At 46.7% G+C, this 19,409-nt stretch overlaps 1 protein-coding gene across 1 annotated transcript; it reads right to left on the minus strand.

Moving 5' to 3' along the window:
* Positions 1–326: 326 nt before the first annotated feature.
* Positions 327–18,921, minus strand: podxl (podocalyxin-like). The gene is made up of 8 exons (XM_068586152.1): positions 18,376–18,921; positions 5,191–5,946; positions 4,302–4,591; positions 3,339–3,362; positions 1,857–1,989; positions 1,719–1,762; positions 1,513–1,632; positions 327–560 (listed from the first exon to the last, which is right to left on the minus strand). The coding sequence occupies exons 1-8, from the start codon at positions 18,416–18,418 to the stop codon at positions 366–368; spliced, it is 1,605 nt and encodes a 534-aa protein (XP_068442253.1). The 5' UTR covers positions 18,419–18,921; the 3' UTR covers positions 327–365.
* Positions 18,922–19,409: the final 488 nt, after the last annotated feature.

Genomic DNA, 19,409 nt, shown 5'->3' on the forward strand with positions numbered 1-19,409 from the left:
GTCATTTATTTCTATAAAAACAACGTTCAGGCACATCAGTGAAGGTCTTAGTGGAATCGTTTGAAGGCCACTTTGTACTATTTGATCAGAAAGGGTTTGATATTTTGAATCCTTGTTTCTTTTGTTCCCTCCCAGACTACAGTAGAGTACAGTAGAGTACAGTAGAAGTCCATCAAACCTGGACAGGAAGTATGTGTTTGAGACAAAAGTCTTCTCTGGCTGCGGGGACGACAACCTCAAGAGCGCGATCAGGGCTGCCATGGAGTGTGTTTGTTTTGGCGTGTCACCTCCTTCTCTTCCTCCTCCTCCTCCTCCTCCTCCTCCTCTTACCCTCCCCCGCCCTCCCAACCTCCCTCCAGGCGTCTCTACAGGTGCGTGTCCTCCTCGTCCGCTACGTCCTCCTTCAGCAGGTTGTCGATGGGGACGATCCAGCTGTCGTTGAACTCTCCGTTCAGCGCCATCTTCTTCTCCTGCATCTCCGGCTGGACCTCCATCACCTCCAGCGTCGGGTTGTCGTGGTAACCGTTCTCCACCGTGTGCAGCTCCTCCGTCAGGTGCTGCTGTGGGGATCAAAGGACAAGAGAGAGCTGCATTCACGCTTGAAATTGGTCCGGCATGACGCAAGAGCTTAGCAAGGCAACACAGTACGTCCAGTGGAGGGACACTGACCGGCTCAGCCGTCTGACCACTTCTGAGAAGAACTCTGCGGGAAAGTCAAACCTTCTTCTTTATCTTTGACTTCATCCGGTCTGGTCCGGTCTAACCTAGTCTCCCTCGAGGAGAAGTCTTGTTGAGAGGTGACTTGTTGCCGGAAGACGACGTTGGAAACGTGTGAGAGTTTGAGAGAATAGTGCTGCTGTTTTCAGTTAGTTGTGTTTCGCCGTCGTGGCTGAATGTGGAGATGATTTCTACATCGTGGGTTCGGTGCGTGATTTCCAAACGAGACTTCTCTTTGAGCGAGACACACGGTGACAAAGATATTCAGCCACGACGTTGAATCACAACCAACTCTGACAATAACAGCACTCCTCTCTCAAACTCCCACACCTGTTTCCACCCAGACTTGGTTTAGGTGAAAGGTAAAGGAACATGTTTTATTCCTCCGTAGGGTTTTTCCATGATGTTGTCAGACACTAATAACAATCTGAGCCTGTCAAAGGCAAAAACAAACACTTTGGTGGACTTACATTGAGGGCAAAAAAAGCTTTCTTACTCCATTTAAAAAATCATTGTCCCCATCACATCACGGAGGACACAAAAACATGAAAAAATAGGGTCCAAGTTGGAAAAATTGTTTCTTTAAGTTACTACTACAACAAAATATTGTATTTATTTCATTTCTGCTGGGTGGAGGGGGTTTGCAGAGGCACCGCAGGGCTCGAGCTACTGTTGCGTACCGCCGACCGCTCTGCTCATGTTGTTCCACTCGTATAGAAAACTCAATAAATCATGGCGGGACCGGGGGGCGGGACACTATCTGACATGTTGTGGCGAGGATGGCGCTCCACCTACCTGGTTGTCGTTGTACGGCTTGCGGTGGTGGGAGGCGCACACGGCCAGGATGACGATCATGATGAGCAGAGCGCCGCAGGAGGCCAGGATGGCGATGAGGGTTTTGTTGTCTGTGGGTTTCTTTAAGCATAGAATACAATCAGACAAAGACTTCCCCCCACCAGTGTCTCCATATGTTGACGATACGGCCATGTGTGAGCCCTTACCCGGGTGATGTCTTCATAGTACTGGTTAGCGAGGCTGGTTTTCACTGTGAGACACATTCAGGGGTCATTATGAGCAGATAGAACATTAGAGTTTAACCTGACAAGTGTGACTTTTCCAAAAGGAGGGCGGTGCCTCACCTTTGCCGTTTATCTCCACACTGTCGAAGTGCGTTTTGTTGTTGTGGCGCCGCCATACCAGGATGCAGTTCCCGTCTTGCAAATTGACCATCAGCCGCTTGCACAGCTCCACCAGATCTTTCTCCTCCACTTTCTGAAGGGACACGGGGACACATCTGTAATCGTCTTCTGCTCATGATCGTTTTACTTTTCCGTGAACGACTCCAAGTGCCGACCACGCGGTCGCCGTTTGGACAGGAAGGTCAGAAGTGACAGCTGATGTCATGTCTTCCTCTGCTGTGATGTGTGAAGTATTTCTGGTGTTGTGGAGGCCGGCAGAGAGAGAGGGTGAGTATATGAAAGAGGTGTGGGAACGAAGGAAACGAGTGAAAGGCAGGAAGGGTTCCCACTAAAGACACATTTTCCACCCAGCGACTGGAATGCTTTTTTTTATAGCGAGCTTCACTGTTTCCTGTTGCTGGATCCAGCCGGAGTGGTGGGAAGTATTCTTCTTTAGGTTTTTTCACAGTTGTCCTTTTTGAAGACACAGCTCTTTAAACTCTTTAGTTTATTATACTTTTATATGACTTCACTGAAAATATTTACCTGGGAGATAATCAAGAGGAAATTTGTTTTTTCAATGGTTTTATTTTTGCAGCTTGTTCATCATTCTGATCAGTTACATTTACTCTCCTTGTGGGAACAAAGCAGTGTTTTTGTGTACTGCACTTCAGTACGCTAGCATTGCACATGAGTGCATTTCGCATCTGTTTCAGACGAGGAACACCGGTCACATTTAAAGATTCTGATGAAGTGTGTTGGAATAGTCAACAGAAGAAGTTGCTGGTGTGTGGTTCAATATGTGGATGTCTGACGGAGCATTGGGGGCGCGAGGAAAATTACAAAGTATCGTTTTTTGGTCAAGTATGGTTGGCATTATTGTACTTATGTAAAAATACAAGTAATGTTCGCCCGCGAGCACGCTGAGGGTGTTGCCTCGCCAACGGGTGCATACTGGGCCTGGCTAATGTACAAAATGCTAACATGCTAACGGTGGACACGCCGGCAGGTTCTTTAATTCTCTTGGCTTAATAACACCTGTTTTGTCAACTGAAAATCATTTTGTTTAATTGGTTCATTCGAGTGAGGTTTCCCTGAGGACGGTGGTTACATATTCATAATTAATAATCAGCGCTACACGCATGGAAATGGATTGTTAAAGCCGTAAAGCATGACTTACATCACAACTGTACTTGCAACTGATGTCAAAGCTGTCGCACTAAAGAGAACACGATGGTACAATAGAATTGTTCTTTTTCGTCCTGCAGGATGTTGCACAATGATTCTCTAACTTTGGGGAGTGAATGTCAATGGAGAAAGGAGTGGAAAGGGTGTGGGCCCGCCTCCCTTGTTCAGGACAATAGCAGCGGCTCGAAGAGTCAGAGCACGAACTGTTTATTGTCACATTACTCAAAATAAACTCAAAATGAAGCAAAATCTTACCTCGTGCCCATGGTTCAAAGAGTACTGAAAGAAAAACCAAGAAAAAAGTCCGTCAGTCCAAACCTTTCTGAGATATGTCGATGTAAAGTGACGGCAAGTGACTGTTGCCCTTCGTCACTATTGCTGCATCATAAAAGTCACGGTTCGGTTCGGATCAGCACAGAAGAAAAAAGGGAGCCAACATAACTTCAGAGATCCGGGATCACGTTTTTGTTTTGCCACCGATACTAATTGATTGTTGTCTGGTTCTAGCAGCTGGTCTACAGACTATTCGTCTGCAAACCATCAACAATTCTGAATGTGATCACAATTCATTATTTGTTTTTCTTCATAAAAGCACACAATTCAAATGATAAGGACATACAAATATGTACACTACCAATCAAAAGTTTAGGGTCACTTAGAAATGTCCTTATTTTTCAAAGAAAGCACTGATTTTAAAGGAAGATAACATTAAATTAATCAGAAATACACTCTATATATTGTTAATGTGGTAAATTCTAAGTGGAAACATCTGGTTTTAATGAAATATCTACAGAGTTGTATCGAGGCCCATTCCCAGAAAACATCACTTGGTTTTCTGATGGTACATTGTGTTTAATAATCGCCTAGAAGACTAATGGATGAGTAGAAAACCCTTGAAAACGCTTGAAAACCCTTGTGTAGTGATGTTACACAGCTGAAAACCGTTCTGCTGGTGAGAGAAGCTGTAAAACTGACCTTCCTTTCAGCTCGTTGAGTATCTGGAGCGTCACATTTGTGGGGTCCATTATACTCTCAAAATGGCCAGAAAAAGAGAACTTTTTCTCGTGAAGAAACTAAAAATTTGTCTGCTTGACACCACATTTTTGAATGGTGGTGTATATAACTGTCACTAGTAGTTTTAACAATGTATGATACGCTGCTTAGCGGTGTTCTAAACAACTCACAATTCATCCGTAATATTTATTGATGTTGTCTTACTAAAAACGTCTTTAGCTGAGCTGCTGTGCTGCCGGGGGGTCTGGTGTTGGTGCTTCTGGTGTTGGTGCTTCTGGTGTTGGTGCTTCTGGTGTTGGTGCTTCTGGTGTCGGTGGTCGTGGTTGTTGTGGCGATGGGGGGATGCGGGGGCGTGGTTCCAGCTTCTGTGCCCAAAGGTGGTGGTGTAGGTCCTGCCTTGGTCAGGGTGGAGGGGCTGCCGTTCCCAGCTGGCTCTGTGGCCCGGGCCGCCGTCCCCCTGGAGCCCGCAAGCCCCATCGTTGTTTTCTCAGTGCCTTCAACCAGAAACAATGCGACACCAGTGAACACATGTTCCCCTGGTAGTGATGCACGGAGGTTCATTACCGGGCTCAGACATTTGCACTCAATCCCCGATCGAATGCTGCAGTTAGTACAGTTAATGTCAGTGGGTTGAAATAACTTTTTAAATCATTGGGCTTGGGGGAGGTTTTCAAGCATTTTCTAGTCAAAAGGCTGAAGAGAAGTCACAAGTCATTGGTGGTTTTGGTTTTCGTCGAGTCTATAGTCGCCAAATGTATGACTCCAGTCCGGCTTGAGTCCAAGTCGTGTGACTCTGGTGATGCCCGCCCCTCTGAGCCAATCAGTGAGGATCCCTTTTTGAGCAGCTTAACACTCTTTTGTCAGCTCAGTGTAATTTCGAAAAAGCAGGCACGCACAACTGAAATAATGATCTCAAATGATCTTCTTTATCTCGATGAAACCAATAAAGTTACTTGAAGAAACAAACCTTTATATTTATATTTATAAAGTAACACAAGACTTGGTTCAAGTCAGCTGTTTTGGGGACTTAAAATGAACCCCGGGTCATTCCCATCATGCAGTATGCTCTCTAGTTGGCAGAAGGGGAACTCACCTCCGATGCTGTGTGGGCTCGTCGCGGTGGCGATGGTGGTGTGAGCCCCGGACTGGGAGACCTTTGTGATCTCGATGGTCACGGCGTTGCCAGGCAGCCCAGCGGGCGCTCTGGTCCAAGATGTTTTATCGGTTGCGGAGGCTTTCGTCTGCCCTGTGGCGGCATTGTGGGTAAACGCTGCACCACCGCTGCTGTCAGCTGTTGTGACTGGGCCCGTGGTCTTCGGTGGGCTGGTGGTTGCGGCGGCAGCAGCAGCAGACACAGCAGCAGCATGAGTGGCAACAGCAGCAGGAGTGGCAGCAGCGGTATGAGTGGCAGCAGCAGCATGAGTGGCAGCAGCAGCATGAGTGGCACTAACAGCGGCAGTAGTGGCAGCAGCAGTGGCGGCTGCAGTGGTGGCAGCAGCAGTGGCGGCTGCAGGGGTGGCAGCGGCGGTAGGTACTTGTGGTCCGGCAGAGTTTGGCTTGTCTGGAAGCTTGGATGTGGCAATCACGGCGGGCGTGATGACAACAGCAACAGTTGGCTTTGCGATTGTTGGAGCTCCCGTAGGTTGGCTCTCTTTAACGGCATCCCCAGTTGGTAGCACTCCGCTTATTCTGCCATCGGTTCGTTTCTCAATGGTTGTTGGAACGGTTTCGGAGGCACTGCGACCAATCGCTGCAGCTGAAGGCCCAGCCGTGGCAGGAACAGTGTTCTTCATCACAGAAGTAGCAGTCTGGCTGTTCGTATTTGAACAGATGCTCAGAAATAGGAAGCCTGGGGAGTGAAAAACACATTATTGTTAGGTACAGGCTTTTGCAGGCAGCTAAATGGGTAGAAAACAGACCAATCAGTGGCTGTGCTTTACTAGAACCTACATTGACAGATTGTGGCCACTTAGCGGCAGCACAACAAGCTAATGAACATAACATTGACGTCGCATTAAGTTGTTGTGAATATGTGGATCATTTACACATGCAGCAGACACGGGAGCCTTGACGTTAGCGTTTCTGTCCACCTGAAGAGAGTCTGATATTTATTCCTCTGTTTGTTCTCCACCAGCCTCTAAGAAACACGTGTCTCTTTTGCTGCTAAATATCCATTGGATGTATGAAAAACACAGATAAGTGCAGCTTTAATTTATAATAATTGCCCTTATTTTAAATAGTCTAGGTCAAAGTTGTCCTTTAAAGTCTGAGCAACGTCGACCTCTGCTCCTGGATTTCCTGCGTTTTTCTTTTTCTACTAACAGCTGTCTGCTTTGGCCGCAGCTCTCCGTCTTCTTCTGTCACTCTATTTATAGCACCCAGGACAGGATGCTGCACACAATAAACTTGGAAGCGCCACGCCCGCGACCACGGCCCCGCTCGGAGTGCGCTGTGAACAATCCTCGCCCGGCTCCACGACCAGAAAACAATGGCCTCCCCCTCCACACTCTGGACTGTCTGACCTCCACCCACCTCCAGTAAATCCAGTCGCTGGATCCTCAGCATACATGTGTGGTGACACGCAAGGTTACACGTAGACGCTTTAAATGACATGGACATTATGTAATCATTCTTTTTTTTGACATGATGCAGCTTATTTATTGAAACTCAGATTGTCTCATAAACTGTGTTACGTTAGATTCTTGACCTGCTTGACATGTAGGCAGCCAATGATGCACCCTGCGTATGTAGTGCCACCGACAGTCCCAGCCCTTGTGACGTCCATACAGGACCGTTGCCTCTCACAATGTAGGATTATGCATTTCATGGACCTGGACGGCCTCTTCCCGTATGACATAATGTGTTTACCTCTCCCGTCCCATTTGTCTCATAGAGAGACGGATCTGTCGATGGGACACGGCTGAAAGCTCCGGACCAGCTCCTCAACGGACCTTTTGGTCAACTTCGGTTTCTACAGTTAGGTCAAACGTTGACTGTCAAAATGCTTTATATTCAAAGTGCTCGTGGATATTCTTCTTCCAGACGGGTATTTAATTTTAAAGAGCAATTCTATTGTATGCTTTTTATTATTGTACACTAATCTCATGAAAAGACCATAATCAACAATTCACAAGTCCGTCTGTGAATACTCCTGACTGTGGCTCTTAGCTCCTAACTCATGACACAAACATGAAACAGTTACTCGCTGTAGTTTTTAATAATCGTGACTCAAACATTAAGAAATAAAATAATTTTTGGGGACTATTTTCAGCCTTTGCTGTTCTAGTTTAACCAGATGTTCTCAATGGAGCTCCACGGCACGCAGGAAGAAGATGCTATACGGGGATGGGTTTGGTCTTTTCATGTGGACATTAAGAACAATAAAGTACATCTCATAATTAATCTTTAATTCATCTTTAGTTTACATGTTGAAAACTGGGAAATCGACTCCAACTAGTCACCATTTCAAGGCAGCAAATTCTCCAGTCGGCAAGCATAATCCGTTTAATCCCTCATAAATCTTAACGGACACAAAGCTCATAATCTAGGGTTGAGTTAAACGTTCAGCACGCCGGGCTTTATCGCTGTAGAGTAAACAAAGGTTTTCTGCAAACCCTTCAGGAGCTGCTCGCCCACAAGTCCCACGGTGTGTGAAGGCAGCGTGGGGACGGTGTCGGGCGTTAGCAGATCAAAGGCTGGTGGTGGAGCTATAACTGAGTGTTTTCCTCAAGATGACGCATGGCTGCACATTGACACGCTGAGTTATCACAGTGACCAAATCTTTCCTGTGAACTGCACTTTATCTGCCAGATCTGCTTTGTTTTGGAGAGACATCTTTACAGTCAGTTAATCATCGTCTCATTCCACCCGGCTGTCTCTCTCTCTCTCTCTCTCTCTCTCTCTCTCTCTCTCTCTCTCTCTCTCTCTCTCTCCCTCAGGTGTGGCCTCTTGTTGTGGTGCGACCCCGCTGACCCCGAGCTGTCACTGAAGCGTCTGTTTCTTAGCGGGCGACAGCGACTACTATCAGAGCCAAAAGGTTGTTTTTGCCTCGCCTCACTCATTCCTCACCACGCAGCTTCTGGAAACACACACACACACACATACACACACACACACACACACACACACAAACACACAACCACACTAACTCCCTCTTGTTGTCTCAAGAGGTTTACTTTAGTGAATCACGATGACGTTGAGAATAATCGCTCGAATTAGGATTAGCTCAATAACAAAACGTCAACTTTAAAGCTGCACTCGTCAGTATTATTAAATGTACAAATGCATGAAGTGTTTGTGTCAAGTAGCAGTAGCAGCAGGCAGAAAAGAAGAAAGAAAGCTTGGTGAGACCAATGTTTGAACCAGATTAAGTTTGTTTTTGAGTTACGGCGAGTACCTAACAAACACAGGACTTTCACCCAGGAGTCCGCTGTAATGAATGTCTTTCTATCAAGCCGAACCGTAATGTTTTGGCTGAACATAATTTTGTAATGTTTTTGTATTCTTTATTTTCAGTTCCAACGTTAACCTGCGACCGTTATCCAGGAGACGACACGTTTCTCTTAAAGCGGAACTGAGAATACAGTTTAGTTGTACCCCAACGGATATTTAATTATTTTTTAAAGAATTTTTAGAGCTAGATTAGTAGCAATGACAGGAAACCAGAGGACGTGCAACACTGTTGTGTTCACAGCTTGTTTCACTGCCTCCAAGTGGCCTAAAAATAATCTACTAATCAATATCGGAATAATAAGCAAATATGAAAATGCTCTTCCCTCCAATAGCATCATGTTATCTACTCAATTTCTGAGACAGAAGAAAACCTCTTGGACCGAAACTGAAAGATTGCGTCCTCTCTTTGAGCTCATGTTCTGCTTGTAAAAATAAAACAACGCAAATCACAGAACTAAACTATCAAAATAAGTTACTCACTTATTCGCTACTTAGGTCACAAGTTACTCTAAAAGTAAGCAGAGCAATGCATATTTCTCCCAGAACAAGTACGTTCTGTCCATGCTTTGTGAAGGTCCTCTCCTGGCCGTGACCCCTGTGACGTCTGTGACCCCTGTGACCCCTGTGACCTCAGTCTGCTCAGAGTGTGCGGCGCTGATTCTCCTCTGTTGTGAGGCAGTTTGTCTGGTGGTGTGCGGCGCTCCGGTGGGCCGTGTGAGGGTCAGACAGCGCAGGGTGTGAGAACCGACCTGCCTTCCTTTCCCTGGCTCTTCCTTCCACTTCTTGGCTCTCTTCAGTGACAGGAAACACTTGTGTTGATTATCTGTCGTAAGCAGTGGCTAAAGGGATGGTGCTGGTCTTCTGCCAGAAGCTTCTATTGTTCCCACTTTCATTTAGGGATACGCATCATTACCGCCTGAGGGTTGGTTTGCAGAATTTGACAAAACAAATATCATAATAATAAGAAATAAGTTGTACTCTTTGTACAGTTGTAATTTAAGCAGAGAGTCTGAGGTTTAATTTGTGCCACCAGTTCAGCATGTGTTCCCATTATTCTGTCCCCAGGGACCAGATCGACCTCTGAAGCCGGACGTCTAGTGACCCTGAGGAGCTTCTGGGTTCAGCTTTTATCCCCTGAGACTCGGTGGAGGTCCAGAGGAGGTCATGGGGCTCACAGGGGTCCCGCTGTGGGTGAGGACCTGCAGGTCGTGTGGCCAGAGGGTGGAGACCGGTTGAATTGTCCTCCCTTGCCTTGGCTGCCTGGCTGGGTTGTAAATAAATAATCCCGCTCGCAAAAAAAAGGCACACACAGGCTGCAACATGGAGGGGACGGTTTCATATCCGTCTGCCTGAGTAAATATGATTCATACCAGTGGCATGGTTCTGGGTTCACGGTTCTGGGTTCACGGTTCTGGGTTCACGGTTCTGGGTTCACGGTTCTGGGTTCATGGTTCTGGGTTCACGGTTCTGGGTTCACGGTTCTGGGTTCTGGGCGGGACCGGAGGTCAGTCAAGATCCATTAAGATAAAACTTTAATAATCCCAAAGGAAATTCTTGTGCCAGAGATTGATCAAAATGATAACAGAAGAATAATGATATCAAATGTATAAGCACTGACACCAGGGAAAAAATAGTAAAAAAAAAGAATCAATAGAAAAAAGTAAATTCCAACATAAATAATAAAGTAATTAAAACAACAGTCAAAATATAAAGTGTCCAAATGACACTAGTTCTTCACAATATTGTGCATGTCATTGCAAAGTAATTCAAAAGTATTGCACACACACATAACACATCATCATAAAGAATACGCGAAGTACAAAACAAGAGGAACACAACGACAACAACTTTTACTGAAGAGGATTGTTATGGGATTGTGTTATGTTGTGAGGCGCTCAATTTTATTGGTACAGTGTTTATGTGTGTGTCTGTGTCTGCATGTGTGTGTGTGTGCGTGTGTCTGTGTGTGTGTCTGTTTTTGTGGTGTGTGTATCTGTGTGTCTCTGTCTGTGTCTGCATGTGTGTACGTGTATGTGTGCCTCTGTGTGTCTGCCTGTGTCGTGTGTGCCTCTGTGTGTCTCTGTATGTGTGTCTGTGTGTGCAAGTGTGTTTTTATGTGTGTCTGCCTGTGTGTGGTGTCTGTGTTTGTGTGTGTATTTGTGGTGTGTCTGTGTGTGTCTGCCTGTGTGTGGTGTCTGTGTTTGTGTGTGTATTTGTGGTGTGTCTGTGTGTGGTGTGTGTGTATGCGTGGAAGTGTGTGTCTGTGTGTGTGTGTGTGGAAGTGTGTGTGTGTGTGTGTGTGTGTGTGTGTGTGTGTGTGTGTGTGTGTGTCCTTCCAGCCCCCCTGACTGTCACCCCTGGGCTCGGTGTGTGTCTGAGCGTGAACATGCGGCGGTCCCGCCAAACGGAGGAGAGTAAATAAATAAATGTAGCTGTCGCTCCGGCGCTCCGGCGGGACAAAGCTGCCCGTTAGCTTGTTGACAGCCGACACAAAGGCCCCTCCGGCCCCCACGTGCGGCCATGCAAGGACGGGCTCCTCCCACCTCCACCCCCCACCGCCGGGTCCCTTTCAGGGTATCGGCTGCCCCCCCATCCTCGTCCCTTTGAGAGAGGTAATTCAGCTCCCTGTGGGATGGGGGGTAAGAGGGAGAGCAGAGGGAAGGGAGGGGGAAGGAGGAGAGCGGAGGGAAAGGAGGGGGAAGGAGGAGAGCGGAGGGAAGGAGGAGAGCGGAGAGAGAGGAGAGGGAGGGAGGAGAGCGGAAGGGGGAGAGGGGGAAGGAGGAGATCGGAGGGATGGGAGGGGGAAGGAGGAGAGTGGAGGGAAGGAGGAGAGCGGAGAGAGAGGAGAGGGAGGGAGGAGAGCGGAGGGAGGGGAGGGGGAAGGAGGAGAGCGGAGAGAGGGGAGGGAAGGAGGAGAGCGGAGGGAAAGGAGGGGGAAGGAGGAGAGCGGAGGGAGGGGAGGGAAGGAGGAGAGCGGAGGGAGGGGAGGGAAGGAGGAGAGCGGAGGGAGGAGAGGGGGAAGGAGGAGAGTGGAGGGAAGGGAGGGGGAAGGAGGAGGGCGGAGGGAGGGGAGGGAAGGAGGAGAGCGGAGGGAGGGGAGGGGGAAGGAGGAGAGCGGAGAGAGGGGAGGGGGAAGGAGGAGGGCGGAGAGAGGGGAGGGGGAAGGAGGAGAGTGGAGGGAGGGGAGGGGGAAGGAGGAGAGTGGAGGGAGGGGAGGGGGAAGGAGGAGAGGGGAGGGAGGGGAGGGGAGGGAGGGGAGGGGTCCTCGCTTCACATTGTGAAGGGAGGTGAGGAGCTGTGAATGTAGAAACACTCAGTGGGAATAAAAGAGATACGAGTGAAAGGGAGGAGAGACGGGGGGGGAGTGAAGAGGGGGTTTTGAGACGCTGTAAATCTAACGGCCATATGGAAATGACTGACCACACACACACAAACACACACACACTCTTGCACAGTATCCACAAACAACACACTCCCTGTCCTTGGAGACCAGACTGGTATGTGTGTTTATGCGATCTGTGGGGTGAGCCGATGGTAAAAGTTCAATGTTAGAGCTCTGTAACAACCCCCCAAATGACACACACACACACACACACACACACACACACACCGCCACCACCGCTAAGCTACATGGCAGCAGGATAGCGTGTGTTTAACAGCACTGTGCCATGTTGATCTATGAATGATTGTAAATGATGATCAGTGTAAATGGATTTATTAATCCGTCAGCAAATCAGTGAATACTCTGAACATGTTTAAACGTTTACACACATCAAACGGAGACGTGATGATGTGGGGCTTTGACAGCGTCTCTCATTTACTTCTTTTATCTGGTTGAAATGTTTAAAACCAAGAAATATTACAATGTTTTTGTGATTTGGTTGTGAACAAATGTGAGTGTGTGTCTGTGTGTGTGACACACTACAATATGACTACAATATGAGTTGGAATGTATTTTGTTTGAGTGCTCATCATTTCTGTTGTTAAGATTTCTGCATATTTATAGGCTCATATGTAATTTGTGCGATGTGTAATATGATTTTAGTTTGTGTTGGAAAATGACAGCATGCATTTGAAATGTTGAAAAGAAAAGTTGAAAAGGTTCTGTTCTGTTAGCAAATATTAGTTGGAGTCGCTCTCAAATATGCAACGCAGCATGAGCAAGTTAGCTAGGTAGAGATTTAAAAGATGCTACTTAGCTGCTTTCTACTGTGATGCTTCTGATCTGAAGTCGCTAAATAGCATATGTAGCATATTGCTACTTAGCTATTTTTATAGCTTACGACTAAGCTAAGTGAACATTAAGCTAAGCTATGAAGCTTCATTGATATAAATAACACAAAACAACCTGTAATATTAGCGAGCTAAAGCTAAATGTGACTGAAGCGGTTTCTCTTTTCCAGAGTTCTAATGTGTAAAGGCAACAAACTACAACTAACACAATTAAATGAAGACATCTAGACAATATTGTTTGTATCAAATATAACATTGCTTTGCTGTGTTAAATAAAGTAGCCCAGTGACAGTTGAGGTGTGGCTCGCAGTGAAGATAAGGTTCCTATAAATGACAGGAAATTATACACAACAAACAAGGACCAGAGATTTGTCTGGTGGGGATTTGAAATCTGTTGGAGAAATACTTTGAATGTGACATACTGAAACATTTTGTTACAAAACAGAAGAAAAAAACACACCATTGTTATCTTCTACCCCCATATGCATCCAAGAGGTCAAGGGTCAACTCCCCCAAAGTAACACAACTATCTGCATGGGTAGATACACAAAGATGAGAGGTATGTACAAAAAACATGTCTGCTTTTTGTTCTTTTGATGAACCTGTCCTTTAGGAGAGGCTCAGTGTGTAGGCATGTTTCATTTCACTCACTCACTCACTCACTTACTCACACACACACACACACACACACACACACACACACACACTTAGCTCAGCGCTAATGGAGCTGCAGCAGACGTTTTCTGTTTTCCTAAACCCTGAGAAGTGAGGGGAGTTCACACAAAGTGATGAGGCAGATGAAAAAGAGTGCTGAGAAAGTACGGAGCAACAGATGAAGGGAGGAGAGGAATGAGGAGGCTCAGGACGACGGAGAGGAGGAGGAGGAGGGCGAGCGAAGGTCCACGACGGTACCAGCCGCGGGCCTGATTAATGGACACCTGGGTGTGCAGCGCGGCATGCTGGGTAGGAGGGAGGGAGTGCGAGGTTACGGTCGAGGTGAAGGCGAGAGGCTCTTTATCTTTGGCGTCGGACAGTGATGAAATGCTCAGCTTCACTGAGAGCAGAGGTTCCTCCCTGAAGGAAACTTCCACCCGCCGGCCATGCCGGGCCCTTCAAAACAAGACGCCGCCTCTGGATTCTGGGCCGTACGCGCAACGGCTCGGGAAAAACACAAAAAAGGCTGCCTCGGACCATCAGGAGTCCTCGAGGGAGGTCAGGAATGTGAGTTGCATTTCCACGGGGTTTGAAGAGTAAACCAAACAATAACCGACTGGAGGAGAAGAACTCTGCAGGTGTTAGTCTTTGCAACATTTTCTTTCTTGATGGCATTAATTCTGCTTTAAATAAAGAGTCGTGCCAACTTCAAATCTGTCTTATCCAAAACAAACCAGTATTTAGATTTATGAGCAGAGAGTGAACATTTTCCTTGAGATAGCTTATCCATTACACTAAACAGTACATTTGTCAAAGTTGTGTTTTTTCTTGCGAGCAGGGGCGGTTTTAATGGGGCGTTCAAGGATGCGCAGACATCAAATATTTGATAGTTATCCGTAGACAAACATTAGACACGGTCAATGGTCGAAAAAAACAAGATAAGCTTTGATATATTACATCTAAACTACATTTAACCCACAACAACTGAACAAACTTCATCCGCTGAGATGAAAGCTCCGGGAATCACGAGGAAGCGGTCCTTGAGTTAAGTTTCTCTTTTCTTTTCTGTGGGACCCAGACCGGATCAACCAACACCGGTCACAGATATCAATCATTAAAAGATAGTGTGAGGTTGGCCTTTTCTTGTGTGGACTGTCAGATATCGGAGGGACCTTGAATGCACCGACCTGCCTAAACGCTCCCTTTGGTGGACATTTAGTGACATGATGGTGGACGGTACGTTCAACACGGTGAAAATGTCACATGAGAGACAGGAATATAGTAAGACACAAGCCTCCATCATGTAATAGTGAAATGCTTAAATGCTGGATATTAGTAAGCTTGTCATTAAACTAAACTCCTAGTTTTAAATGACTATTCACATTGAAGTGGCTCTGAAAAAAAGTGTTTCTGTATTCAACATGTTGAAAGAAGACTTGTTTTTAAACGCCTAAAAGATCCAAATAGTGTCTCTGCACATTGTTTTTCATCTCATGAAGTGAAAGCAACGGCTTCTTGGCGCAGTGAAAGAAACGGGCCGACCTGCTCTGGAAACATAACCCCCCCCCCCCCCACACACACACACACTTCTCTTCTGCCTGTTTTTCCACCGTGCACAGCTGGATGGGAAACCTTCCCTGTGGGTGAGCAGGAGACGCAGGTTCAAGGCCGTCTCCGGGCCCCGCCCCCTTCTTGGGCACTGGGATGTTTATCATGCCCCCCCATCTATTGTTCTCCTCTCTCTCCCGTGTACGGCCGCCGGCGCAGACACCAGACGAGTGTCCACGCGGGCAGCTCTCCCCGTGCCGCCGGTGGCCGACGGGCCGAGAACCCGGCTGCCTGTTATCTTGTAGGAAACGGACGAGTCGTGAACCCACAGGCGCAGCAGAAAGATGGTCTGCGTAGGGGGTGAGGAAGTCCTGGAGAGGACTGATAACTGATATCCTGCCTTCTTCCTATCGTCCAGGATCCAAATGGTTTCTTTAAACTCACTTCAAGCGTTTGATGATTCACTTGTCCATCTTTAATTTGAGCATCGTTGCTATATTTTATGTAGCTGCAGTTAGCAGGAACATTCTCCAGTAATCTCACATCGCCTTGAACAATATCAACATTTTGGCGATTTGCTTTCTTGCCAAGAGTTATGAGCGCTCTGATACCGATCTCCTATCTGTCCGGGAAAACGCGGGCCAAATATGCGCGGGACCGTTTCTTGGCTGGGCGCAGAAACTTCCTGAAGTCTCGTCATCACCGTGACAACCAGCTGAAACTTCAGGAAGTAACTGCGCCCAGACAAGAAGTCCTGCACATATACGGGCCCTGTGCGAGAGCTGGATACGGGACATTCAAAGAGTCACCTTAGCTGCTGTGCGGCGCTCTGAAAAGATGGATCCATATTTCTGAAGCTGCTCTTTTACGAGAAACCATCATGGAATGATTCTGGGTCGAGGTTCTGGTTTCATCCGTTTCCTTTTTTACTTTTAAAAGTTTCTCCTGTTACCTGTTTGTTTTTTGGACTTCCAGTCGCTGTGAGTGAAATGTGTTGGCAGAGAACATTAGCATATCATTAACTAGCGTCAGCGCTTCTCTACATGCTAGCTAGCCAAAGTATACTCAGTGTACACTCTGAGGTGTAGCTTCAGCAAAAAAGAGGACCTGTTTTCATCCTGATACAGCCATCAAACTCATCATGGAACCAAAACCGCCTTTTACAAAAGTAAAAAAATGAAGGAGTGCAGTTAGTGACAGTGTGGGCTCCATTTATTGAGAAACTAGCAAACAACACCGTGTGCGTCAAGTTTTCCGAGCCCTTCTCGTGTTAGCTGAACACACCGCCGCAGCTGCTCGTTCACGCGCGCACAAAAAAATGTGTCAGGCTTCTTTATTTTTAGAAGAAAAGCGCTGACAGGCCTTCAGATGTAGTTTTTTTGGGGCTGTGTCACGTGTTTTCTTCACATGCTCATTTAAAATAAAATAAAGGCCTCCCGTTTGAATCCACCTACTGTCGTGGCGAGAGAGCGGCAGGTGCATAATTAAAGAAAAACACTTCCCTCGCCTCTCAGCCAGGGAGGGAGGTCAGGGGTGCGCTTCATTATTCAGGCTCCTTGTGTCCACAGCTATTGGAGGACTTTCTCTGAGTGTGTGTGTGTGTGTGTGTGTGTGTGTGTGTGGGGGGCTTTGAGGAGGCCGTAACGGTGTGATGGTGGGAGGTGGAGGGGCAGATGTTTCAGCTCTGACTCCTACTGTGCGATTACTACTTCCCTACAGATTCCATACAGTCCACACAGCTACAGTCTGCTTCCCAAACTGCAGCGCAGAGGAGGAAGATGAACAACGCACAAAAGTAGGGGGTTTGCTGTTCAATGCAAATGATTTCACTCTACTCAATTTGTACACAAATGAAGGCACAAAGAAGCGAGACCAAGACAAAAAGCTCGGTTCCTGGCAGAGACGCGGGGCCGCAGCACGTTTCCAGCTTGGCATTCGTCCTCGGCCGCCGACAAGTTTCTGTCCTCTCTTTGCTTCTGAGAACAAATCCACAAACTGAGGAGTGGAGGCGTCGCTGCCTTCAACACCCCCCCGAGAGGAAGCATTACATACTAACGTGTATCATGATGTGGTCCATGCCTCACGTCATGATCATAATGTAAATGCAACGGCTGCACACAAGCGTGTGTAGGTGGTAAATACAAATATAGGCCTACGTTGTACCGTAAAGGATTTTAGGCAATAAAATGATGGATGTGGAGTTAATAAAAACAGATGAAATATTTGGGTAGTTATTGTAAAACGCTTTAAAGTGATGTAATCCTACTGTAAGTAACAAAAGTAAGTCACTAAGTCTTACATTAGTTTGAAATTAGCCCATTTGAACATGACTTTACTCAGCGGTTTCCAGTGAGGAAAGGAAAGAAAACGAAAATTACATTTTCTTAATCTACGTTCACCACTACAGAGTCTGAAGAGAAACAATAGAAACAATCTGCAAACCAGCAGACAGTTCACAGCCAACAACAACCGCTGGATTCAAACCCAGCGGCATAGAAAGTCATTCAGTTCCACCTCCAGCAGCTCGACAAGACGCTCACACGCTCAGCAGTTCATGAGAGGACTCAGCGACGCAGTGACAGAAAGTACTCGAGCCCAGTTATGAGATACTTGTACTCTACTTGAGTACTTCAATGTTACATACTTCATACTTCTACTCCCTCAGAGGGAAACACTGTACGTATTACCTTATTGTATATAAAGGTGTCTAGAGTACAGTATATATATATATATGATGCATCGATATTCAGCAATAAAATATATTATGTGATGAAATCAGTTTTGTCCATAAAATGATTACTTTTTAAGTTTTTACTTACATATAAAGACTTATTCAAAGGTTTTTGTATTAGTGAGTAAAGCTTACACTGCTGAAAGCTGAAGTCGCATATTGTTAAAATATTTTTTTCTGATTTATTTTATTGCTAAAAATAATTCAATATTATAACTGTTTTGGGTCAATTTAAAATGCGTAACTCCTTTTTTTCCTGAATCATCCGAACAAACACCTGTTGCACAGAGACACTTCAACTGCTTTCACTCTCAGAAAAAAGCACCACGGGGATCCTGTAATATACTTTTACAAGAGTCACAGAGAGAGAGAGAGGCCCCGTTCCAGCAGCAGGACCCCCAGGTGAAGGTTTCAGCATAATTCAGGTGAAGGTTTCAGCATAATTCAGGTGAAGGTTTCAGCATAATTCAGGTGAAGGTTTCAGCATAATTCAGGTGAAGGTCTCAGCATAATTCAGGTGAAGGTTTCAGCATAATTCAGGCGAAGGTTTCAGCATAATTCAGGTGAAGGTTTCAGCATAATTCAGGTGAAGGTTTCAGCATAATTCAGGTGAAGGTTTCAGCATAATTCAGGTGAAGGTTTCAGCATAATTCTACTCACTGAGTTGAAGCAGCGGCCACGTGATCCTCAGAGTCGCTCCCATCCTGTTGCTGCTTGCGACTTATCCTTCATGCAGCGCCGCGCGACTACCCGTTACTTCGTATCTGGAGGCGGAAAATGAGGATGAGGATGATGATGATGATGATGAGCTCAAGTCCGGCTGCTGACTGACACCGTCCTGTCACGCCCTTCTCCTTCACTTTCTCTCCCTAGTAAATGATCTCGCCCAATGTATTGTTCACTTTTTTTTCTTCTTCTTCTTTTTCTTCTTCTTCTTCTTCTTTTTCTTCTTCTTCTCTTAAACTGAAAGCCAAGAATGCTTTTGTTTGTCTCCGCTGCCGTGCAGACTTGGGGATTTGTGGGGGGGAGGGAGGGAGAGGGGGGAGGAGAGAGTGTTTCTGTGGTCTCCTTGGCTGTAGCGTTGTAGTTCTCTCTCTCTCTCTCTCTCTCTCTCTCTCTCTCTCTCTCTCTCTCTCTCTCTCTCTCTCTCTCTCTCTCTCGTCTCCCACAGGGCCTCGATGATGTGCCGTGCTCAGCCAAAAGTGTTCTGCTGTCAGCAGCCGGCGCAGCAGCCCAGGGGCCCGGCCCCTGCCTCCCCTTATCATGAGGAACCAGGGGCAGACCCAGCCCGGTCCAATCCCAGAGCTCTGGACTCGCTGCTGCCGGAACATTTTTGAATAACAAAGGAAGCCGCGAGACAATGCTTCCCCCCTCCTCTTCCCCCCTGCCCCCCCCCCCCCCCCCCCCCCCTCCCTGGTTTTGATTCGTTTTTCTAAAACGGTCCAGGACTCAAGGACGCGGGGGTGAAGTCCCCATCGGCTCTGATGTTGTTTGATCACGGGAAAGACCGGCTTGGTGCCCCACGAGTCAGCGTGTCTTCGGGTGAACTTGCAGACCTCAAATCTGGAGCTTGGACGTCACAGTGGAGAGGAGTTTGTTTAACTTTCAAAGTTTTAAACTGTCTGTCACATTCTACACGAGAGAACTGGATAAAGTGTTCATTGTATTGAAAGTTGCTCAACGGCCCATGAATC

The sequence above is a fragment of the Clinocottus analis genome, unplaced genomic scaffold (genome assembly GCF_023055335.1).
Source record: "Clinocottus analis isolate CAN_PGR_092001 unplaced genomic scaffold, fCliAna1.0.p SCAF_20, whole genome shotgun sequence".
In the NCBI taxonomy this organism is placed as follows: Eukaryota; Metazoa; Chordata; class Actinopteri; order Perciformes; family Cottidae; genus Clinocottus; species Clinocottus analis.

Excerpts from the sequence above, each read along its gene's own strand:
- podxl (XM_068586152.1), bottom strand. The coding sequence starts at position 18,418 with ATGGGAGCGACTCTGAGGATCACGTGGCCGCTGCTTCAACTCA. Across the intron at positions 3,363-4,301 it reads CTCAGCTAAAGACGTTTTTA|TACTCTTTGAACCATGGGCA; the intron begins GTAAGACAACAT and ends TTTTTCTTTCAG. Across the intron at positions 561-1,512 it reads AGCCGTACAACGACAACCAG|CAGCACCTGACGGAGGAGCT; the intron begins GTAGGTGGAGCG and ends TGATCCCCACAG.